Here is a 24804-nt window from a genome sequence, read left to right on the forward strand (position 1 = left end):
GCGCCCACCCCGCGCCCCGCCGCGCTCCCGCCCGTGCTGACAGCTCCCTAACCGACTTCTGCGGGCCCAACTGCCTCAAACAGGGAAGTGCCGGGAGCGAACCACCGCACGCCGCGGCGGGGAGGAGGCGAGGCCAGACACCCGGCCTGGGATCCACCCAATCCCACCCACCTCCAACTCCACATCGGAAGACACAGTTTAGTTCCCCAAAAAAGAAATAAAATTCTCTCCCTTAGCCCAGGATGTGGACATGGAAAACTCAGTCTACCCCTCACCAGTCCCTTTCCCCTGCTCCACCAACCTCATATGGTTCAGTCCACAACTGGGCCTCTTCCAACGGCTATGCGGTCAGGGGGTGACAACAGGGCCTGAGCCAAACCATTCCAGCTGCTGACACTCTTGCAGCCTTTTTGGACCTGGGCAGATGCTTCCATGATGGTCAGAAGCCATTTTGGAAGTGGGCAACACCAAACAATTTTAAAGGGGGAACTATAACCCCTGGAGAAGTGGCATTAAATATTATATGTGGATAGTTCTATCTCACGGTTTCTCAAGAAATGAGCGCTTTGAACCAGACAATTCTTGGCGGGGAGGGGGGAAAAGATAAAGAGCAGCATCCCTGGACTTTCTACCCACTGGATGCCTATAGTACTCCCCTCAAAATGTCTCCAGACATTACACATTGTCCTTTAGAAGAAAAAAGTCATCCTCAGTTGAGAATCACTGTTCTGTCTGAACTACAAACTAGGTTATGATTCAGTTACCTATGGTGGTGGTCTATTTTACATGAGTGTCATTTATTTTCGAAGCTAGCAATTTGAATTTGGGTTTGTAGATGAAAAAACTAGTAGATAATACCCAGACGACAACATTCTGCAAGTATAAAGTTAATTCTTTGAGTTTCAACCTAAGACACTACAGATCCGTGATTGAATGAAGAACCAAGTCAATTTACAGCTACTCACCAGCCTGAGTTTTCTGCACAGCTGTCTACGACTAGACCACATAGCTGGGTGAAGTTATTTAATACATCCTGAAAGCTTAGCCTCTGTCTTTCCTCTTGTGCACATCCAGCTTTTCAGATGCCTGCGACAACAGCTGTTCAAGAATCCTGGCTTAATCCATTCTCTACACATGTTGAGTCCAGAAGATGTGTGAGTCTGCAAACCAAAACAGGATGCAGGAGCATCAGGGTGGCACCCAGAGGCTCTTACTGTGGAATGTGTAGGAATTATGTAGTTATGGCTACATCACACATGGAGAGATGGACCAAAGACCAGAGCTTCTGAGACCCTCTCCCAGGACTTTGTATGCTTTCAGAAGTCTTGTGCAACTTAATCTTCTTTCTCGTCATCGTTTCACTATTATTGAACATCTCTCTTATTCATTAATTGAAAAACTCCACAATGGCTGCTTACCAAAGTACCTAAAGTCAAAATAGTACCTGGTCCATAATAGGCATCCAATATTTGCTAAATGGAGCTCATAGTTGTGTGAGGAATGAGTGAAGAAAACAAGATGAAGTCAGCTAAGCTGACTAAAAATAGAGTCTGTATAGTGAAACTGACAAAACTGATTCAGACCAAATGGGCCAAAGCATGAAGAATAGATTTTATTTTACTTTAACTAGCCTGAAGACTTTAATTTTTGAACTTCTTCTCAGTTGTGCATCAATGCCTGGGGATATATATATATATAAACACACACACACACACACACATACACACACACACACATATATCCATTCTATATACACATACATATATATATCCATACATACATATATCCATTCATACGTGTGTGTGTGTGTGTGTGTGTGTGTGTGTGTGTGTGTGTATCTCCTATAGATAACCCTCTGAACGACTAAGAAAAAATGTTCATGTGTCCAGACCTAACATCCATTATCCAGACAGCCTGACTTCTGGAAGATCACCATCTCAGATCAATTCAGAAGATAAGAATGCAGGACTGATTCTTCTCAAGGATGTACTTTTTACTATGAGAACTCTCAACTTTTCTCTTTTCTTTGGAACACTGAGTATTAACTAGTAGTGTTTTCTATTTGCAAATCCTAATACCCTTGAATAAATCTTTGTCACTTATTTGTAGTCAAAGCTTCCTAAGTCTTTTGTGTTCGGTAACATATAAGATACACACTATAAATATTCATTAGTATTAGAGCCACGTCTCTCCTTCACACTGATTGAACTCATCTCATTATGTTTATCTCACAACATCCTGTAAATTACTCTAGGTTATCTATTCTTATTCTCCCCCAAAAAAGTTGTGATTAAAGAATAATAGTAATACTAACAGGCCACTATTATTGAGGACTTACTACTATGCAACAAGCACACCACACTTTTCTGTAAGTTATTCCATTTGTCTTTAGCCAGATAGTTAATATTCAGCTTTGCAGGTCACATAAGAGTTTTGTTGATAGTCTTCTTCCTCTTCCTTTTTTTCTTGTAAAAGGGCCACTCCCTTTCATGACCCTTTAAAATTGTAAAAAGTTATTCTTAGGTAGGAGGCCATACAATAGCAAACCGAGGGTTAAAGGTAGATAACACATTATCTCCATTTTGCAGATAAGACTAAAACTGCAGCCTAAAGAAGCATCAAACATATTTGTTTTACTTATTTTATTGTAGGTCTACAGCAGTAGAACGTAAGCTACGTAAGAACAGCATATTTTTTCTTCTTTCCTCACTCATGGCTGTTTCTCCAGTGCCTGGAACAGTGTACGGAACATAGTAGGTACTCAATAAATATTTTTTGAGTAAAGGAATGAATCAATGAATGAACTGAACCAAAGTTATACTATACGACTTGACTATTGATTGCCTCAGGAAGCTTGTGGCTGCAGAGTCTGGTCACTAGATTTTGCTCCTTGCCCTGGTATTAATCAGTGCTAAGACAAAGCGAATCTCTTCTAGAGGGGAGGAAGACCCATTATGAAGACTTACAAGTATGACGTAAGAATCTGGGACACATATCTGCCCTCACTCAAGATGGAGACAAGGCAACGTGCCCTTTCCGGTCATATGACTGCTCGACGCCGAAGGGTGCCTCCCCGCGCGTGCGTGCTACGCCGCGGCTTCAGGCGCTGAGGGGAGAGGCGCCGCCGCCAGCGCCGCGGTGGGGACCCGTTAGAGCGGAAGCGCTTTTGCCGCCGCCACCGCCTTCGCTGTCCCGGGCCCCACGTACCGGGCAGGTAGGAGGCGGGAGCCATGTCGAAGCGGCTCCGAAGTAGCGAGGTGTGCGCTGACTGCAGCGGGCCGGGTGAGTTGCACCGGCCGGGCCCGCTCCCCTCAGCTCTCCTGACCCGAACCACTGCCCCGGGACCGCCCCCTTTGGTTCGGCGGTCCCGGCGGCCGAGCCCCGCACTCCATGCCCGAGGTCGCGACAAGGAGGAACTGAGGCGGCCTTGGGACGGGAGCCGTCTCAGCCCTGTCAGACGCAGGCGGGGAGGGGGCCGCCGCCCTCTCGTCCCTCTCTTCCCTCTTGTCCCCTCTGTCCCAGGCCGAGCAGGAAGGCGGCTGGTTCGGGGCCGGGGCTGGTACTTCAACGGGAGGGGCTTGGGCAATCCACAGGAAGGCCAATTACAGAAGTACAATGCGAGCGTCCTCCCGCCTGCGGCCCCCAGAGGCTGCAGGTGTCACCCTTCTCTCTCCCCCACCCCCCACCTCCCAGAGCCCCGCTCCACGAGGGGGCTCTGCCCAGAGTGAGCGACATTCGCCACTTCCCTCCACCGAAACGCGCCAGAGGACCCGTTAATGATTTCTCCGCTCCAGACATTTGGGCTCCTGCTCCACCGAGGAGTATTTCCAGGATGTCGGTGTCTTGTGAACGTAACCAGCACTTAGGAGGCAATGCATATGTCAAGTTTTGGGATCTGAAAGGCCTGAGTTCAAACTAGATTTTGCCTCTGGATGACCTTGGGCTGCTGACTTCGTTTGGCCAAGCCTTGGTTTCCTCAATTTTCCAATGGGGATAATTGGGAGAACCGCACTCAGGGGTTAGAAGATTCGATGAATATTCTAGGGATCATTTCATCTAAGTTTTTTTTTTTTTTTCCTCTGTATTGTGTTCTTCAGTACAGAACCTTTGCAGCGCTTTAAAGGTAGAGTTGAATTTCTAAATCACACACTAATTACAACTTACAAAACAAAACAAAAAAAGCAAAATCACTAGTAAATAGATACATTTTGGCATTGGGGCAGCATAGGCATATGGGGGCATTGAAAAGCCAAAAAACCATTCTTCCCATGTGTAATTTTCAAATTTAGAGTTCAGATCCATCTTAGCAATTGGAACTGAATTGACCAGTCTCTATGATATTTCCGGTGCTTGGATTTATCCTCTTTGAATTTGAAGTAATTCAAAGATAAGATGGCTTCCTTGGCACAATAGCGTCAATAAAAATCTTAATGAAATCTTTGAGCAGCAGTGTTTTTGCAACTATTCTGAACTTTATCTTGTCATATGAAAGTGGAGACTGATTTTAATACTGTGATAAATCAAACCTCATATGGTTATTTCATAGCCTGTATAGTGCCAGTGGGGTTACCAGTTTCCTTTGAAGATAGAAGGGTGGAGGAGTTTAAAAGAGGTGTTTTATAAACCAAGTTAGTGTGTGTAATACAAACTCCATCAATGCTCTAAAAACATTATTTGTTCCACTTCCTTATTTTCTTGCCTGTTTTCAGTTGAACTGTCTGTGATGTGTTTGATTCACATGAGTCTAGATTCAAACTTCCTCTTGGAATATGTATTCTTTACTTCTCAGTGGATGATTTGGAGCAAAGGAAAACTGGCTCCATTGCCACCCTAAATACTACTTGGCACTTCTGTAGCATTTTGTCTATTTCAGAGCATTTTCTCTTCCATCGTATCATTTTAGTTGTCTCATATGCCTAATCTACAAAGACTTGAGTCACTTCCTTCCTGTTTTGAGTGTAATTACACTACCTTGAAATGTTCTATGAAGTTGAGCAGCTAGGAATTTGTGCTGCTTTTTCTGTGAAGCCCTGGTGAAAGTTACTTTTAGGGTTAGGGGTCCCTTTGAGATTCCGATGAATGCTAAGGCCCTCTCCTCAGAAAATGTACAGGTACTGACTTTTCCATACGGAATTTATGTTAAGATTTCTCAGTGGGGTCACAGCCATTTCTGAAGCCTATTTGTTGTGTTCCTGGAGCCCAGGTTAAGCAGCCCTGGCATTAAACATTCAGATACACTGGAAGGGGTTCACCTAACCTAACGTCATTCATACAAACTCAATTTGGATTTTACTGTGCTGTTAACATTCTAATATTCTTTCCATAGGATTCTGATTTATGATATTAAGTGATTAATTGAGAATCTTACTTAATGTGTGTTAAATGCTTGCTGACTTCTTCGTGTTTAATTTCCTCTAAGAACATTGTGAATCCTCTAAATGATATGTGAAAACTCAAGTCTTTTTTTTTTTTTTGTCATCAGTAGTGGCACCATATTGCAAAAAAGAATGTTATGTATCTTTGTAGGGATCCTTCATCTTAATGTTTCCAATCTTTGCTTTTACAATGGCATAGTAGTACTAACAGAGTTGTACTTCATTGAATTATTTTGTTTCTGTTTTGTTTAACGTTTAACCATGATCACATTGTAGTAAATATTTGACTTTTTAAAAAAATAAATCTAGTTCATTTTAAATATATCCTGCTCTGTGTTTAAATACCTTAAAACTCCACTGTGATTTTCACTATAGTAATACAGTGTTCACATGAAACATTTGATATTTGAAGTATTAACAAGCAAAAACTTTCCAGTGGTCACTTTCACTGGGTCCTTGAAAATATTTGAATGGTACTTACAAATTAATTAAGTTATAACAGCTAACAATACTGAGTACTTAACTATATGCAAGCAACTTTACTTTTTAAATCCTGATTACCCTGAGATGTGTTATTATTCCCATTTGATCCATGGTGAGGATGTTCAAAAAAATAACTTGGCCTAAGATCACTGTGCGAAGTGGGAGACTTGGGGTTCAAACCTTGGACTGCTTGTTTCTAGAGCCAGTGTTCTTAACTACCACACTCTGTGACTCCTAGGATTTGTCTTTGATTGAAATCCCATAACTTTTCATTATATGGTTGGAAAGGGTTTAAATAAACTGTTTAAAATGGTAAAGATGGTATAGATGCATTTTAGAAATTTTTGTGGACATTGAAGAATTTTTAAACATAACCATTAGACCAGGCAGCTTGAGTGGCACCTATTATCACCCCATTGTGAATCTGATGAAATATAGGTCTATTTTTGTTTTGTTTTGCTTTTTGGTTTTGATTTTGATTTCTAAGTATTTAGTTTACTTACACAGTGAATTATTTTTGCTTATTAAGTGTAAATTATTCCTTGTTTTAATGGATATCAAATGAAGTTTTTATTTTATATCTTTGCTTCCGTGAAGCTGCTGTTATTACAGATCTGTTCTTCTAGATCAGTTGCAGTATTAGACTCAGTAGTTTCTTTACAACAGTAGATGTCCTAGAACATCCCCTAGTGGAAGACACCAGGTTTCCCAGTCTGTCTCCAGAACCACAGAAGCTGAGCAGTTTTACAGTTTCGTCACTTTGCAGCTTTCTGCTAAGCAGATAGGCATGTAGATTTGTAGCAGTCTTTTCACTATTTTCTTTAGATAATGCTATGTGGATTATTCAGTGTTGCGATTATATTACCTTGCTATTTGTGGAGATAGATTTAAAATGATTCATCTGTATCCTCCCAACTTTGCTTCTCTTAATTTGAATGAAAGAGCATACATCTGATATGGTAGATCCCATTAGGGCTTCAGACTGTGGCCCTGAACCAGAAAGGAGGTAACTGCTTACTTAGGACTTCAACTCATGTTTTTAGTCTCAGTTAACGTTGTACTGAATCAGCCAAGATAAGTGGGATCATCTGACAAGCTCACCAGTTTGGTATACTGAGTAGCATATCAAAACAACAAAAATGTCGTTTGTTTTTGTTTGTTTTTTCAAAAACCCTACCTCATTCATCTTTTACCATCTGGCAGTAAAGCATCTCATTGGTCCCCATCACTGAGATTTCATTCTTCTTTCAGATCCTTCCTGGGCATCAGTAAATAGGGGAACTTTTATATGTGACGAGTGCTGCAGTGTCCATCGGAGTCTAGGGCGCCATATCTCTCAAGTAAGGCATCTTAAACACACACCGTGGCCTCCAACATTGCTTCAGGTAAAGGATAAGAATTTTTCTCATGGTTTTTAATTTAAATTTTTAGGGCTCATTGTTTTAGCAACTAAAATTTTCCTATTCCTTAAATCTTACAAAAATGTTTGAATCATAACTAGATAGAGGTGCTGTGCCTATCAATGCTGTGTGTGTGTATCAGTAGATATCTATACAAATATATATTGAATTCATTATTTAGTATTTTGTTCCTAACATAAATCTCGTCACAATAGCTCGATTATAGAAAGAAAGAAAGAAATAGTAGTTAAAATTTCTTGGTACTGTTTCACTGCTGACTTTTTAGAATGTCTCCAGAAATTGTTTTTAAATAGTCCGTCTTTTCCACATGCTATGATGAATGTTTCTGAAAGTTACTGCCTTAGAAACTTTTCATTAATGTAATTATTCCTGAGTACCTGATAATATATTTAGAACATTTTTTTTTTCTTGCTTTGATAGAAACACGGACTGAGATTCCTCAGAAATTTCTGAAACATCTGATTTAAATTTTCTTAAAGTTCTCATTATTAGGTAGAGACCACAAATTCAGTTAACATGTTTTGATTGATTGCCTAACACTCTACTAAGTGTTAAGTGGGTTGTTTTTTTGGGGGTTCATTGTCATGTCACCTGTACTTCTATTTTGGGGTGCACATTCTTGAAGTTCTGTTGGAACTAAGAATTAAGCATGTGTTTCCCCTTCATTTGTCTTGAGTACATACTTTACTAAATCTATGGCAGCTGCACAACATGTCTCTTAAATATGCCTATACGAATGAAGGGACCAGAACAAGTAGGTTTGGGTTTCTAATGTGACAAAACTCCCGTGATGTAAAAAAACAGATGGAGCCATGTCAGGAGTCATGCTTTAAAATGAAATTGGGAGATATGGTTTATAAATAACTTTTGCTCACAAGTTTCTAACAGCTCATGCTCATATGAAAGTGGGTGTTTACTGCTCTCAAGTCTGTGTTTACAGATTTTATTATAGAATCTGAATAAAGTCCATAGATGAGTAGTTTTAAATGCCAGAGTTAACCCTAAAACAATTCCCAAAGTATAGCACATGTACCACCAGCGGTACTCAAGACAGATGTCAGTAATTTAGTTGTTGCATTATTTTAATGTATATATGACAACTGTTGCACCTCAAACCATAATTACTAGTAAAAGTGAATGGATTTAAAGAAAAATATTAAGTGAATAGACAGTATATAGCTGGTTAAGAACCTTGCAAATGGGTATTTGAATAATCAGTCTTAGAAAACACTGCCCTAAAGTGTCAAAGTACTCTTCTTTCATAATCTGTAAGAACAATATATTCCAGCCCATTTAGATATTTCATTGTCCTGCTGGTCAAACCTGAATCCTGTGTACAGGGTCATCTTTCACATTCTAAAATCAGAAAATAATGAAGTGCATGATATCCCAGTCTTGCCAGTGTTTGTAACAGGGCTTTGTTTTCCTAGTTACTAATTCCCACTGAATAATTGTGGAAAGAAATTTAAAATGATTTTATATTGTTTGGTTTTAGATGGTTGAAACCTTGTATAATAATGGTGCTAATTCTATATGGGAGCATTCTTTGCTGGACCCTGCCTCTATAATGAGTGGAAGACGTAAAGCTAATCCACAGGATAAAGTACAGTAAGTGGAATGTTTATAAATACTTTTATTTCTTCATAACACATGGGGTCCACTGAAAGGAGTGCAGCTATTTTTGACCAGCTTCCACAAGGGCAATACAGGAGGTGGTTACCCCAATTGTTCATTGATCTGTTTGTTATTAGGTGCAAAGACTGGGCACTGGACCATTCCTTTTGCATGGTTACCCAACATGAGTCAGTGGTTTCTCCAGTTTGAGATTAAGGCTTGGAGGCTTTTGATGTAAAAAGATTTAAGCTTGGGGACTCAAATAAGAGGCTGTTAGACTGGAAATCTAGGCTCTGGGCTCCAGTCTGCCTGATGCCTCACCTATAAGATGGGATGAAATGCTGCTTCCTCACAAGGTTACCAGGTCAATTAAGAAAATTACACAGAGAAGAAAGATGCTATAACAAGCAGTCATTCTGCAGTCCTGGCCATTGTAATGACTAATATATATTTTCAGATTGCTGGTTTAGCACAGCTGAAACTTATTTCAGTATTGTCCATTTTATTCTTGAGTGGGGATGTGGGTCACTTCCTCTTCTTTTTATAGTCTAAAGAATGGGGAATGTTGTATCTGAACTGCAAGTGAACTGTTTTTTGTTTTCCAACCAGTCCTAATAAAGCAGAATTCATCAGAGCCAAGTATCAGATGTTAGCATTTGTTCATCGCTTGCCCTGCCGGGATGATGATAGTGTGACTGCCAAAGATCTTAGTAAGGTGGGTCACACCTTTTAAAATCTCTAAAATTGCTGGATGAAACAGCATATTGTTTTGTTGGGTGGGGAAAAACTTTAAAAGGAAGAAAAGAAAAACAAAACAAAAACTATTCACTAAATAATTTATAACAGCTTTTTTTTGCAATTGGTTTTGTCTTTAATCTTACTTCAGATGGCAGCCATTCCTGTTAGCAAAGCTAAGGGCAAAGAGGAAAAATAAGTATTTAGAAAACAGTTTGTGTTTTTCAGACATGGTTTGAAAATTGTATTTCTGTAAGGTGTTTTTGTTGTTGTTGATTTTGAAATAGGAACCATCTCAGAGTTTCTTTCTAGAAGGGACTAGAAAGAAAGTTTGTGGGATTTCTTCAGGTTTCTAGGTTGCATACTAAGTAGGATCTTCAGGAAGCAGGGTGTGACTCAAAGCTGTAGTACACAGGATGATTTATTATACTTGTAAAATGAGTAGATGGCTTTATGTGGGCCTTTGCGTGTTCTTGAGAGATGCTACAAGAAATACACATTTTTATTTTCAAAGCACGGCTTTTGGCAGATGCTCACACAGAGCACTGGGCACTCACAGTTCAGAATTTTAAACTTTGCATAGAAATATATATTTCTTTGTTTCTCATTACTTCCATTTTTTGTTACTTCCATTACGGAATAAAATGTGGTATGTGTGTTTACCACAATTCTAAAAAATAAAATAACTGAAAAAAATAAGACTTAGATACAGATGTTAGGGTAAATTTCTTCATATATATGATAAAGGTTTTTGCATTTTCTACAATTCTAGGTTAGAATTAAAGGAAGGCAGATCATCTTCTGAATATATAAACACTTTTCTGCAATGGTACAGAATTTGGTATACTACAGGCCTGTTTCCCACCCAAAAAGACTTCATTAAAGCCTTATATACAAGGCTGACAAGCATAGTGTTGTGGTGGGGGTGTGGTATAAGGCAGAACCCTGTAATTTGCACAGTGTAGGATATAAAACCTTAAATCCCTAGATTCAGTAATAACAACAACAATAATAATAATAGCAGCTGTATTCTTTGAGCATTTCCTACGTACAAGCTCCATGCTAAGCACTTTGTTATATCATTGATTTCTTATAGTAATCCTGTGACTAGGTGGCATTATTATCACCATTTAGATATAATGAAACCGAAGTTCTGATTGCTTAAAGAACTCCCTCAAGGTCACATAGCTTGAAGGGTGTATGGTTTGAAATTCAGGTCTTTCAGACTTTAGAGCCGATCTCAGTCACCTCCTCATACTGCTTCTCATTCAGTGTCTAATTGTGCTACTTAGGTAGACTCCGCATTTGGGCAGGTCGACCTTACCCTGTTTTCCTTAACCATAAAATGGGCCTGACCCCGCCTTAGTGCCCAGGGCTGGTTGTGACCAACAAGAGAGAGACTGCTTCATGTACCTTACTGAGCTAAAGAAAGATTATGTGTAACTAACATAACATATTAAAATGGTCTGCCAGATGCTGTAGTACATCACTTTTTACATTTTTAACAATATTTTTTATTTGTGTGTTTTTCAGCAACTCCATTCAAGCGTGAGAACAGGGAATCTTGAAACCTGTTTGAGGCTGTTATCTTTAGGAGCACAAGCCAACTTTTTTCACCCCGTAAGAAAGCATGAATCAATCCACATATTAAATTGAAACTAAGTGGTTCTGTTTGTGTAGTCTTTTGTTTATTTACTTTGATTTTTTTTTTTTTTGGTCTGCTTTTTATTAATGATTCTTAGGAAAAAGGAAACACCCCGCTCCATGTTGCCTCCAAAGCAGGGCAGATTTTACAGGCAGAATTATTGGCAGTATATGGAGCAGACCCAGGCACACAAGATTCCAGTGGGAAAACTCCTGTTGATTATGCAAGGTAAGAGATCTAGATTCTTGTCTTTTCTCTCGGTTTGGGCTTATTTGTGTTGTGTATGATTCATTGTTAAGTGGCTAAATTGTGTAGGATTAACATTTAACCCCTTTAAAGATTTACATTTATTTTGCACATGACATTTCAGATGCATATGAGCTCAGAGCCTGGCAAAGTCAGAGAAAGTAGAACCATTAGCCAGTGTGCTTAGTTTCCAGTCTTTGATGTAATAATCCTTTATGATGTTGTGGAATTCGAGACAAGGAGTCTTAATCAAGTGTCAGTAATGGCAAAATCTCCTCATTTTTAAAATATTTTTAGTCATTGCTTATACTTAAAAACAAATCCGTATAGCTAGATAGATATGTGATAAAACAAATACAATAAAATGTTAATTGTAGGTTTTAGGTAGTAGACATCTAGGTACTTGCTGTAAAATTCTTTAAATTTTTCTTTGTTTAAAAAATTTGACTGTGAACTGCTAGAAAGGTGAATCAATAAATCTATAGGTTAGTCTTGAATATCATTTAAGTGACTGGATGAATCAAAGATAATTTTTCAAAATTATCTTCGTTAACTGCAAAGCACTATACTCTGCCCTACAAAAAATGAAATGGACAAAATGACAAAACTCTGCCCTCCCAGAATTTACTGTCTCATGGAGAAATGATTCATAAATGCATGAGAGTTTAATGAGGCAAGATAATGTAGAATTCATTGCCAAAATGGATAACTGGTCTTGAAGGGCGTATATTATATAGGGTTTCTTCATTGTGGCTCAAATCATTAAAAAATTTCTTTAGTTGGTCTCTGAAGAATGCGTTGAATTTGGGTGTATTTGGGAGGCATTCCATGTGAAAAGAAAGACATGAGTCAAGTTCAGGAGGGAGGGATGGGCAGCACATGTTCGCCACAGCAGAGGACCTGACTAGATAGTGCAGAGTGTGTCTGGGAATATGAGAGCTAAGGTGTTGACGAATACAGTTTTTCATCAGATCTAAGACTCCACTGTTTGTATGGGTCATCATTATTTCATATATCACTAAAAAAGAAAAAAACTTGACCAATTAAATGATGATGTGTCATCAATTGTAGGATGCTTCCTGATTCACAGATGTTAAAAAATGAGGAAAAAAGATGTGTGTCACAGAAATCAAAGATGTGTGGTAGGTTGGAGAATATTTTATAGTACCTTAAATGGTAGGAAGAAGAAAGAAACTGACAGAAACGACATCTTTTAAGAGGAAGAGAGCCCTCAGTAAATGATACTTATCACCTACTTTGGAATTTTTTCATGTGTACCTTGCATATAATTGTCTCTCAGCATAATAATATGTTTATGTGCCTTATTACTAAAAGGATTTCAAACAGCTTAGGTATTTAGTTCATGAACAAAGAGAGGGAAACAATATTTTCTGTTACAGAAATTGAAGATAAGGAGGTGAAAGTAGCTACAGGTATAGATTAGATTAGTCTGTCTCTCCCTGAATGGAAGACCTTGAAATGCTTACTCACCCAAAGTGAGGCTGGTCTTCAGAAGCATTTAGGAGAAGGTCATTCTTTAAAATTTTGATGTCCATAGTCATCCCATCCTTACTGATTCAGAATTTCCAAGAGTGGGGCTTAGATATCTGTATATTTTTTTAAAGCATCTAGTTAGTTTTTGAGAATTTCTACCCTAGAACATTTATTAAAGTAGTCTGTCTTATAAATTAATAAAGGAGAGGAAGTAATTCATATTGTGAAAACAATTTATAATTGTGGGAGTCAAAGTAGACCTTGACAATTTACCTCATACAAAAAGGTTGATGATTCTAAAAAGTCATATTTAATCAATCACTTAGATATCTCAGGAGATGTCTCTGTACTTTTCTATTCTAGAGCCAGTGAGTGGTGAGCAATACAAATGGTACTTTGTTTTCTCTTGGTAGGCAAGGAGGGCACCATGAGCTGGCAGAGCGTCTTGTAGAAATACAGTATGAGCTGACTGACAGACTAGCCTTCTATCTCTGTGGCAGGAAACCAGGTGAGTTAAAAGACAGAAGCCTCTCCACACTTTCAGTCAGTCAGTCTCTGGAAAAACAAGTTGGGGCACTGTCATTTTTGACCTCTACTTTAACATATCTTCAAAAAGATTGCAAATAAGGATTTCAATTTGAAATGACAGCATTTTCAGTTATATGTAAAAGATGTTGGTCAAATCTTGACTTTTAGTTTTTAAAACTTTATTTTAGCTCTAGAGTTGTGACTGTTTTAAGTATCAAAGAACATAATCGAACCAAAACTGAATGTGTATCACAGTTCTTGCGCATAATAGGACTAGAAACAGAAGAGCAAAGCAGTCACTACTGTAGTTACTTGAAGAATTCTGCTATCTAAGTAATGTAAAAATCCAAAAGTGAACTTTGCCATTAGCCACCTTTATTTCAGAGGTAGAACTGGGGTTGGCAAACCATGGTCTATGGGCCAAATCTAGCCTATCACCTGCTTTTTTAGTAAAGTTTTATTGCAGGATAGCCACACCCATTTCATGTTGTCTGTGGCTATTTTTGCACTACAGCAGCAGAGTCTAGTAGTTGAGTATTTGTGACAGAAACCATGTAGCCACAAAGCCTAAAATATTTACTGTCTGGCCCTTTACAGAAAAAGTTTACCAATCCCCGATGTAGAATATCCACATACATGTATGCAGTGGTTCTCCATCTTGGTTGTTCATAGAGTTAAGAGCCCCTGGTATGGTTCCATTTCCTGGTGAGATGGAGTAAGCACACCCCACTCTGTCTCTCCTGAAGACAATTAAAATCCCTGGACAAAAGGTATGGAGTAGCTATCTAAGGACTCTAGCTAGTGGTTTAGGGAACTCGAAGTACCATCAAGCTAGTGGTGAGTATCCTGTTTATTTTGCTTCTGATACGGCCTCCGCAATAGCCTGAAACTCGGAATTGCATCACAGATGTAAAGAAGCCTTCCTATTTTTCTGGTCTGAGAAGCAGGAAATGGAACTCCCACCAAACAGAGTAGGGGGAATCCCCTCGTTCTTTCTTTCTTCTTTCTTTTTCCCCTACCCTAGGCCCTAGGCAAACTTGTGGCTACAGTAGTGGCAACAGCAGTGGCATCACAGGTGCCTAAATCTCTGACCAAGAGCATGAGGGGAATCCTGACTGCTTTTCTTTTTCTCTTTATTCTCTCATCACTTGGCCTGGGAGGCAAAATCTAACCTGGTCAGTTTCCTGCTAAAACAAAAATATTAACAATCTCCATAGAATTTAAGGAAGACTCAGAGTCTCATAACATAATATTCAAAGTATCCAGGATACCATCAATAATTGTCATATGAAGAACCAAGAAAATCCCAAAGACTTGCAAGGGGAAAGGCAGTCAGTGGACGCCAACCCCAGATGACCAGGTGTTGGAATTATGAGACAAAGATTTAAAAGGCAGACAGTAACTTCATTCTTTAAGAAGTGTGAACATTCTTGAAACAAATAGAAATATAGAAAGTCTTGGCAGAGAAACAGAAGATATAGAGAAGAACCAAAGAGAAATATTAGAACTAAAAAATATAATAACCAGAATTTTAAAACTCACTGGATGAACTAAATTAGCAGATTGGAGATGACAAAGAAAAGAGCAAGTAAATTGAAAATAGCTCACTAGAAATTATCCAATTTGAGCAATAGAGAAGGAAAAAAGAATAGGAGGGGAAAAAACTGGACAGAGCCTCATGGACCTATGATCAGACAATATCAAAAGGTCACATTTGTATCAGACTCCCAGAAGAAGATCAGAAACTAGTGTGGTACAGAAAAAATATTTGAAGAAATATTGGCTAAAAACTCTAAATTTGACAGAAAACAAACTTACAGATTCAAGAAGCTCAGAGAATTCCAAACCAGATAAACTCAAAGAAATTCTCAATCAGACACATCAAATTCAGACTGCTGAAAACCAAAGATAAACATCTTGAAAACAGCCAAGGTAAAAAATGACATATAACATACAGAAGAACCATTATTTGACTGACTGGATTTCTTATTAGAAGCTATGGAGATGAAAAGGAAGTAAAACAGAACTCCGTTTTCATTGAAAATAGACTTCAGGAATGAAGGTAAAGACATTTTAAGATGAAAAGTAAGAATCAGTTGCTCTAAGAAAAATGCTAAAGAAAGTTTTTTTGGGTGGAAGGGAAATGATACCGGAGGGAACCTTGGAACTTCAGGAACAAAAGAAGAGCAACAGTAGTGATAAGTATCTGGATAAATGTAACACTGTGTTTTCCTCTTAAATTCTTTAAGATATGTTTGAAAGTTTGAAGTAAAAGTTAAAATTGGTCAGGTTTTTAGCATATGTCAATGTTACACATTTGATAACTACAACATAAAAGGTGAAAGAAATATGGAGGTAAGATTGCATTCTTAAAATGGTAAAATGTTATTTCCAAGTAAGTTGTAAAAACTTATGTATATTATAATCCCTAGCACAAACACTAAGACTGTACAATGATATATCATCAAAAACTCTAGAGATAAGTTAAAATGGAATATTAAAAGTTACTCAAGTAATCAAAAGATATTTTGATACAAAATATTAAAAGAGAGGAACAAAAAACTGAAGCCCAAACAGAAAATAATAACATTATAGACTTAAGTCCAAACATATCAATAATTACATTAAATATTAATCATCTAAACATACCAATTAAAAGCAGAGATTGTCAGAATGGATTTAAAACAAAAAACAAGCCATAACTATATGCAGTCTACAAGAAACCCACTTTAAATGTAATGATATAGTTAAGCTAAAAACAAAAAGTTATAAAAACATATACCATGCAAAACACTAAGAAAGAGTGGCTAATATCAAACAAAATGGACTTCAGAACAAAGAAAATTAACAAGGATAGAGAAGTATATAACATGGTGATAAAAGAATCAGTTCACCAAGAAATAACAATTCTAAATGTGTTCACATTCAGCAACAGAGCTTCAAAAAATACATGAAGCAAACTGATAGAAAAAAGAGAAAAGGTCAAATCCACAATTATTATCGGAGACTTAAAAGTCCTCATTTAGTAATAGTAAGAGAAATCAGCAAGGATATTTAACTGAAACTAAATCATCAGCCAACTGCATTTAGTTGACATCTATAGCATACTCTACCCAACATCATTTCTTTAAAATACACATTGAACATTCACCAAGTTAGACCACATCCTGGGTCATAAAAGAAACCTTAGCAAATCTAAAAGAATTAAAATTCTGCAAAGTGTATTCTCTAACCGTAATGGAATTAAGTTTATTTTTATTAGGAAAATACCTACATGCCTACATGCTTGAAAATTAAAAAACATACTTCTAAATAATCCATGGGTCTAAGAAGATAAATTCTTACATTAGGAAAAAAGGTCTGAAATCTTTGTGTCCCCCTTAAGAAACTAGAAAAAGATGAGCAAAAGAAACCCTAAGCAGGCAGAAAGCCAGAAATAATAAAGATAAGAGCAGAAATCAATGAAATTGAAAAAAAAAATGCATCAAACAAAAAGCTGATTCTTCAAAAAAAATAAGCAAAATTGGTAAATGTCTAGCCATACTGCAAAGAAAAAAGGAAAGAATACACAGAGTAGGATATTACTACAAACCCCACAGACATTAACAGGTAATGCAAAAATATTAAAAGTAACTCTGTGCACGTAAATCGAAGAACTTAGATAAAATGAACCAATTCCTTGAAAGCCACAAAACTACCAACACCTACCTAAGAAGAAAGAAATACTGTAAATATATAATCCTATGTTTTAAAGAATTTGAATTTGTTCTTAAAAACATTACATTAAAACCCTAGCCCAGATGATTTCACTGGTGAAGACTGAACAGACTGAAGTGATGTTTCTATATAGCAATACAATAAATATGGTTTATGACTCGCATGGTTTGCTGGGTTTGCAATTATGATTCTTAATGCATATTTTTAAGTGTTTGGAATTCACATTTTAGGTTTTTACATAACAGACTATTCTATCAAAATTTGAAAAATAAATAACATCAGTTCTACAAGATATTTTTTAGAAAATAGAAAGGGAAGGAGCACTTCTCAAGTCATTTTGTTAGGCCAGCATTACCCTGATACTAAATCCAAGAAATGCAGCACAAAAAAGTAATCCTTGTAAACAAACACCAAAATCCTCAACAAAATGTTAGCAGATTGAATCCAACAATATATAAAAAGAAAAATACAACATACAAATGGGCTTTGCAGATATGTAAGAGTGATTAAATATTTGAGAATCATTTATAATGTAATTATAATCTGTCACATTAACAGACAAAAAGAACACTATATAATCTTACCAGTTGATGCAGAAAAAGCATTTAACAAAATTCGACACCACTTCATGATTAAAAAAAAAAAAAAACTTAGCAAACCAGAAATAGAAGGGACTTCTTTTAATCTGATAGAGAGTATCTCTAGAAATCTACAGCTAACTTCATCCTTAATTATGAAAATTGAGTGCTTTTGCCCAAAGATCAGGAACAAAGGTAGGAAGTCCACTCTTAACTTTGACCTGGAAATCCTAACTAGTGCCATAAGACAAGAAAATAAATGAGAGATATACAGATTGAAAAGGAAGAAATAAGACTGCTCCTATTCATAAATGAGATGATTCCTATGTAAAAAATTCTAAGGAATCTATGGTAAAGTTTCTAGAACTAATTGTGTTTAGCAAGGTTGCAGAATACAAAGTGGATAAAGGTCAATCATATTTCTACAGACTAACTGGACAATTGGAAATTGAAACAAAAATAATACCATTTACAGTAGCTCCAGATCAAATACTTAGGTATAAACCTAACAAAATATGAATGGGATATATATGCTGATGTATATATATGTGGTTAATATGTACAAAATGCTGATGAAATCAAGGAGGACCTGAATAAGTGGAGAGATACACTGTGTTTATGGATTGGAAGACTCAGTATAGTTAAGATATCAATTTTCTGCAAATTAATTTGTGAATCTAATGCAATTCAGGAATTTATTATCGATGTTATTCTGAAATTCTTATGGAAAGCAAAGGAACTAGAATAGCCAAGACAGTTTTGCAAAAGAATAATAATAACATGGGAGGACTCACACCACCCAATTTTAAGATTTGCTATAAAGTTCTACTGTACTCAAGACAGTGTGGTTATGGTGAAGAGACAGACATAGATCAATGGAACAGTATAGGAGTCCAGAAATAAAACCACATAATTATATTCAATTGATTTTTTGACAAAGATGCAAAGGCAATTTAATGCAGAAAGGATAGTCTTTTCAATATATGGTGTTGGAACAACTGGACGTCCATGTGCAGAAAAAATGAACTTCAACCTCGCATCTTCTAGAAAAACTCAAAATAGATCATAGATCTAAATGTAAAACATAAGACTATGAAACTGGAAGAAAACACAGGAGAAACTGTGATCTTGGATTAGATAAAGTACTTGAATGAAGCACCAGAAGCATAAGCCATAGAAGAAGATATTGATACGTTGGACTTTGTCAAAATTTAAAACTTTGGCCCTGCAAAAACTGCAGTTAAGGTAATGAAGAGCCACAGACTGGGAGAAAATATTTGGAAATCACACATCCAACAAAGGACTGGGATCCAGAATATTTATACTTAAATACTTAAAAACTCAGCAGTAAGAAAACCCATTAAAAACTGGGCAAAGACAATATACAGTTGGCAAATAAATAAGCACATGAAGAGAGAAATTCAGCACCATTAGCCATTGGGGAAGGGCAAATTAAAACTACAACGAGATACCACTGCATACCTATTAGAATTACTAAAACTAAAAAACAAAAAACCTGACAATTCAAGTGCTGAGGGAGATGGTGGAAACTGACATTCATTGCTGGATAGAAAACAAAACGATTGAGTCACTCTGGAAAAAAGTCTAGCAGTTTCTTACTAAGTTAAACATACATTTACTTATAAACCAGCGATCTCATGCCTAGGTGTTTAACCAAGAGAAATAAAGATATGTTTACACAGAAACCTAAACATGAATGCATATATTGGCTTTATTCATTGGTTTGTGATTAGTGTTCTCCAGAGCTAGATTAGGACTGAGTCAGCTAGCATTTTAGGAAACTGAGCCTCTGCCTGGATCTGCCAAGACCACTGCCCCAGCCCTGACTGTTTTATACTAGTTGATTAATTTGAAGGTGAGCCACCAAATCTCAAGGAAGCTCCACTCATCTCACATAGAGAGTTAATAGAAGCCTGCTGTGAGCTAATTCAACTCCATAAATGTTCTTTTCATGGCTGAAGATCATCAGTTACACTGGGGATGAGCAAAGTGTAAGGATTAGGATGAGCATAGGCTTTCTGCCTAATGATGTGTGGACCTTTGTATCAGAAGAAAATGAAGATATGATCCTTGCTACTGTCCAGGTCTTCTGGAATTTGAAGCCAATCAGGCAACTTCTGTTCTCTCACATAATTCATAATTATGGGAAGATACTAACTGAGAAAATAATGGTGGTATTCTTTTATAGATCTTATCAATATATCAACAAAACTTTGGCTTGGTTTCTGTTTCAGATCACAAAAATGGACAGCACTTTATAATACCTCAAATGGCAGAGAGGTAAGGTCATTGAAATACTGATCGATTTTATTTGTCACTAGTATTTCCTTGGTTGTATAGTGTTTAAGTGTATTATATTTTGTGTTTAACAAAGCCCATACATTTTTCTCTTTTATGGCTATACAATATGGAAATAAGACGGCTGTAAGTAAACCACCATGTAAAAACTTAAGTTTGAAAGAGCACAAGTAACAAATTTATTAATAAGGAAATGGGAGTCAATGATATTGTCATAGTTTTAACCAGTTTGTGACAGTATATTGTGTCTATAGATTATATTCACAGAATATTTCTGTATTATAAAAGAGTATATTCTTAGTCTGACAGGGATCTGCAAGTTTTATTTGTTGTTGTTAAAGGCTGGATAATAAATATTTTAGGCTTTGTGGGCCATACAGCCTCTGCCACAACTGTTCAGCTCTACTGTTGAAAGCATCCATGGATGCTGTGTAAATGAAGGGCATTTTTATTCCAATAAAATTTTATTTTTGGATACAGAAGTTTGATTTTACATAATTTACACAAGTTATAAAGTATTATTTTTCCTTTTATCCCCAGCCATTTAAAAATGTAAACACTATTCTTAGCTCATGGGATGAACACAAAGTGGGCTATAATCTGCCGACCCCTGGTCTGTAAGGTCAGATGAATTCATGGCTGTAGGAATGAACCTTTAATCTTGCCAATTCTTTGTACAAATACTGTCAAGAGTTTAAGAAATGATTAATTGCTATTCCAGGTGTAATCTTGCCATTCTGGTTTTTCACATTCTGCCCTTTCTGTATTTTCTTCTATTATGCTTTTTTTAACACATCAAAAATTGTGATTTTTCACACCAAGGGCCAGGGGACTAACCTAGCAGTAGTTTTTGTCTTTTAGTAGGTGATTATTTTTCTTTTTACCATGTTACATGATTATGGCATTTCTAGAAGGAGTTACTTTCACCAAGTTGTTATAGTTAAAGTGTTCTCACTGACTCTATTGGGTTTTAGAATTTGGGGCTCTAACCATGTCCATGAACTATAATTAATATCATGATCCCTTGGCTATCTTAATCTTCTGTAGAGCTCACGAAAATGATTTTCTTTGCTTATTAGTTTTGTACATTTTCTTAGCAGCCTGGATTTGTCTGAATTGGCAAAAGCTGCTAAGAAGAAACTTCAATCTGTGAGTATCTCTGTTTCCTAGTGAACTCCAGTATTGTAAATGTATCCTGCTAAATACCTGTTCTCAGCTGGTTACCTATTGTATCAGATGACTCTGTTTCATACTCTTAGATGTTGTTAAATCAAAAGCAGACCATTGAGTATGTAGCAGTGAAGACTGGAAGTGCTATTAAGTTTAGAATATCCAGTTTATTGGCTCTGCTTCAAATGCCATTTTTTTCTGTCATTTTAAATGCCTTTGACATTAGGAAGTTTCTCTTTGTAAGAGTTCCTTGTTTTTTCCCAATGTAAATGAGTAAGTGGGACACTTCTTGGGATTACTTCCTGTGGCCTTAGAGGATGCTAAAGAATGATAAAAGCTGTTGCTGGAATGGTGAGTACCATAGATTTACTTGCTGCCATTGGAATCCAGCCACCGTTGTAATTCTCTCTCATATCCCATGCCATTTATCAGAGCTTTGTAAATGTGTGCTTCAGAAAGCTGATGGTCCTGCCCAAGGGTATGTGCTCAGAGTTTGCCAAGTTCTACAGGTCAAACCTCACTTTAATCTGAATTTTTCTTTCCAGGCTGCCCACCTCACCCTTAGTCAGGAATCTGGGAATGCTTTCTCTTAGTCCCCACAAATGAAGCCTCACCAGGGCACTTCCCCAGCTGTTTTCACCACCAGATTACACTCCTCAGCTGTTCTCATTGCTCTTGGGATCAGAACCAAGATTCTTCTTTTTGTAACGTTTAATGGCGTTATCCAACTCTCACCTTTTCATTCTTGCCCTACTTCCCATCTGGTTCCCATTGTGTGTGTGTGTATATGTGCTTAAATATTTCATTATGGATTAGCCCCTGTCTGAAGCTATGAGCTGCCACCTTCAAGTCCTCTTTCAGGAATCTTTTTTTGCCTGCAGTATTCTCTTTTCCCACCTCCATCCCTTTCATCATTCAAGCAGCCAAAATCTGACCACCTTCACAATGTAGGTAGTTTTCCCAAAGCACTGCTGAAATTGCAGCTCCTAAAAATTGTGACTTTTTCTTCATTCCCCTTTTCACTGGAGACCCTTTATTAGAATGGCATATAAAGTACTAAATATTACAGAAAATGAATTTATCATTACTAGTATTTAACTGTAATATGAAATAAATGTATTTTATGCAATTTGTTTGGTGTCCCTGTGTTCTATATCTACGGTTTTATGTGTCTGTGTTTTATTGCCTTTCTTAAATTAAGGAGGTCATGTAGTAAGATGATTAAGATGATAAGCTTTGGAGTCAGATAGCACTAAATATTCTGTGATTTCCTTTTAGTTACTTATAGTATGTAATCCAATTTTTATTTTAATTCCAACATTGTAAATAAAACCCAAGCTCCCTTTGACTATCCTATATTTGCTAGGCTGAAAGCTACATGAAAGCCGGGATTGCATCTGTAATAGCTCTGGCATATGGCAATATCTAGCATGTGGCAGGCACTAGATAAATATCTGGAACAAAGTTGAGTACAGCTCTCAAGAACTTGGGCTCTGGGTCAAACTGGTCAGGTATAGATCTTGGCCCTGACAAGCTAAGAAGCCCTTTCTGTGGCTTGGTGTCCTCCTAGGAAGGTAGGTAATGATCCAGCAAGGGTTGCAGATCAGACCTGCTCGGTGAGGGTGAGCTGCTGTTGTTGCTGACCACCTTGTGGTCTCCTTAAAGGTGAGAATGAGAATGACCTCACAGCTCTTATCGGTGCCAAGTCAGTGTTTATCCTACAATATCTCCATTTCTACCGTCCTCCTTTCCTTCCTGCCTTCCTTCTTCCCTTTGTTTCTCCCTCCCCCCTTTCTCCTCCCTAATGAAAAGCTGAAAGAAATATAATAAGACTAATATAGTCCTTGAATTAGCAAACTTGATTAACATTTTGAGAGACTTAAACTTGGATCTCACATCCATCGTTTATTGGCTTTGTGATTAGGCAAGCTGTGAACTTCTGTGCCTCAATTTCCTTGTCTGTAAGTGAGAATAGTTTCTATCTTCATAGAGGTATTGTGAGTATTAAATATGATATTAGCATAGTGTCTGGAATGTAAGCCTGCAATCAGTATTGCTGTTGTAGTTATTGTTAGTAATAACAACATTAGCTTATAGCCCCTAAGAGGAAAGAGACGGTATTTATGATGCAGGTTCAAGTTTCCAGTCCTTCATCACCTTATCCAGCAAATGGCTCTCAGAGTTTATTTTTAGTTATAAACATAATATAACTACACTAGAGAAAATTTGGAGAATAGAAAAAGGGAATTATCCTTATTCGCTATATTTATAATGGAGTCAGACTCAATATTCTAATTCTTGTTTCAGATGCATATCTTTTTTTAAAACTGAAGTTCAGTCATAATTATAGAATTTTATATCCTGCTTTTTTTCACCCAACAATGTGTTTTATCCATTTTAACGTGTTCCTGAGAGGTCTGGGTAGCCAGCATTTAAAATTGCTACATAAAATACCTTGTGGTCAGTGTGTGAGTGGATATGTACTGAGCCCCACCTCAGTGCCAGGTACTGTGTGTGTATGTGTGGAACACAGTAGAGAATAGAACAGATTCAGTGTCTACCCTCACAGAATGGGAAAGCAGTCAACTAAAAAGTAACAGCCACCAAGTATCAACGTGCATTTTATGAGGAAAAAAGCACAGAGGGAGCCGGAGCCACCCTGGCAGGGGTTTGGCCTCATCTGAATTGAGGAAGACCTTGACTACCCTATCCATCCCGGCTGCTGCCAGGCAGGCACCCAGTCTGTGTGGGGATTGTTTTGTTGGGTGACCCTGCTCAACGTACTGAATAGACAGGGTTTCTTTTGTTGGGGATGCTCAGTTCTGGGGATTGAGGACTGCTACTGAGGAAGAAGGGATCAAAGAGGCTTACATCTGGATGATGTTTTCATACAATAGCATGTTCTAGCCTCTCAAAATGGCATGTTTGGCATTTTTATCCTGCCAAAAGTTTAAGATCCCCTATACTTGGAGGAACTGGCAAACATTCTCAAGAGCAGAGCATCTTAAAGGGTTGATACCACATAAAGAGAACTGAAGCCTGTGTTTGGGATATGCACTTTAGATGTCTCTTATTTGAGTACCATCGAGGAGTAAGGTTGCTGTGGGAGGCGGGTATTTGTAGGGAATCTGCACTGTATTGGAAATGTTATTGTCTGTGTAACAATGGGTATTTACTAATAAGCACTGGCTTTGGATGAGACATTGGAGATAAAGGGGTGAATAAGTCACAGTCCCCACTCATTCTGCTAATCCTTGTCCCTTGTGTTCCTGATATTTTTTACTTTCAGCTAAGTAATCATTTGTTTGAAGAACTTGCCATGGATGTGTACGATGAAGTTGACAGGCGAGAGACTGATGCAGGTGACTTAACATGTGGCTTTATCTAATAAGCTTCTGTTATCAGTGGGCAGTGACAAGCTGCCAGCCTCAGTGTTTTACTTCCCCAATTTCTTCTGTCCTGATAACATGTGTGTGGAC

General features: G+C 37.5%; 1 protein-coding gene across 10 annotated transcripts in view; it reads left to right on the top strand.

The window, feature by feature from the left end:
• The first annotated feature begins 3068 nt into the window (after positions 1–3068).
• GIT2 (GIT ArfGAP 2) overlaps positions 3069–24804 on the top strand; it is a 46095-nt gene continuing 24359 nt past the window's right edge. For 8 of the 10 annotated variants that reach the window (XM_006922137.3, XM_006922139.3, XM_015597312.2 and 5 more), the window contains exons 1-10: positions 3069–3282; positions 7110–7243; positions 8775–8887; positions 9503–9608; positions 11162–11248; positions 11371–11501; positions 13427–13521; positions 20092–20137; positions 21253–21304; positions 24615–24687. In XM_006922137.3, the coding sequence (XP_006922199.1) occupies positions 3231–3282; positions 7110–7243; positions 8775–8887; positions 9503–9608; positions 11162–11248; positions 11371–11501; positions 13427–13521; positions 20092–20137; positions 21253–21304; positions 24615–24687 (889 nt within the window). In that variant the 5' untranslated portion in view covers positions 3069–3230. The remainder of the gene's footprint in view (positions 3283–7109; positions 7244–8774; positions 8888–9502; positions 9609–11161; positions 11249–11370; positions 11502–13426; positions 13522–20091; positions 20138–21252; positions 21305–24614; positions 24688–24804) is intronic. The other 2 variants (XM_006922138.3, XM_006922141.3) reach the window with 1 other exon arrangement.

The sequence above is a fragment of the Pteropus alecto genome, unplaced genomic scaffold, assembly GCF_000325575.1.
Source record: "Pteropus alecto unplaced genomic scaffold, ASM32557v1 scaffold259, whole genome shotgun sequence".
Classification (NCBI taxonomy): Eukaryota; Metazoa; Chordata; class Mammalia; order Chiroptera; family Pteropodidae; genus Pteropus; species Pteropus alecto.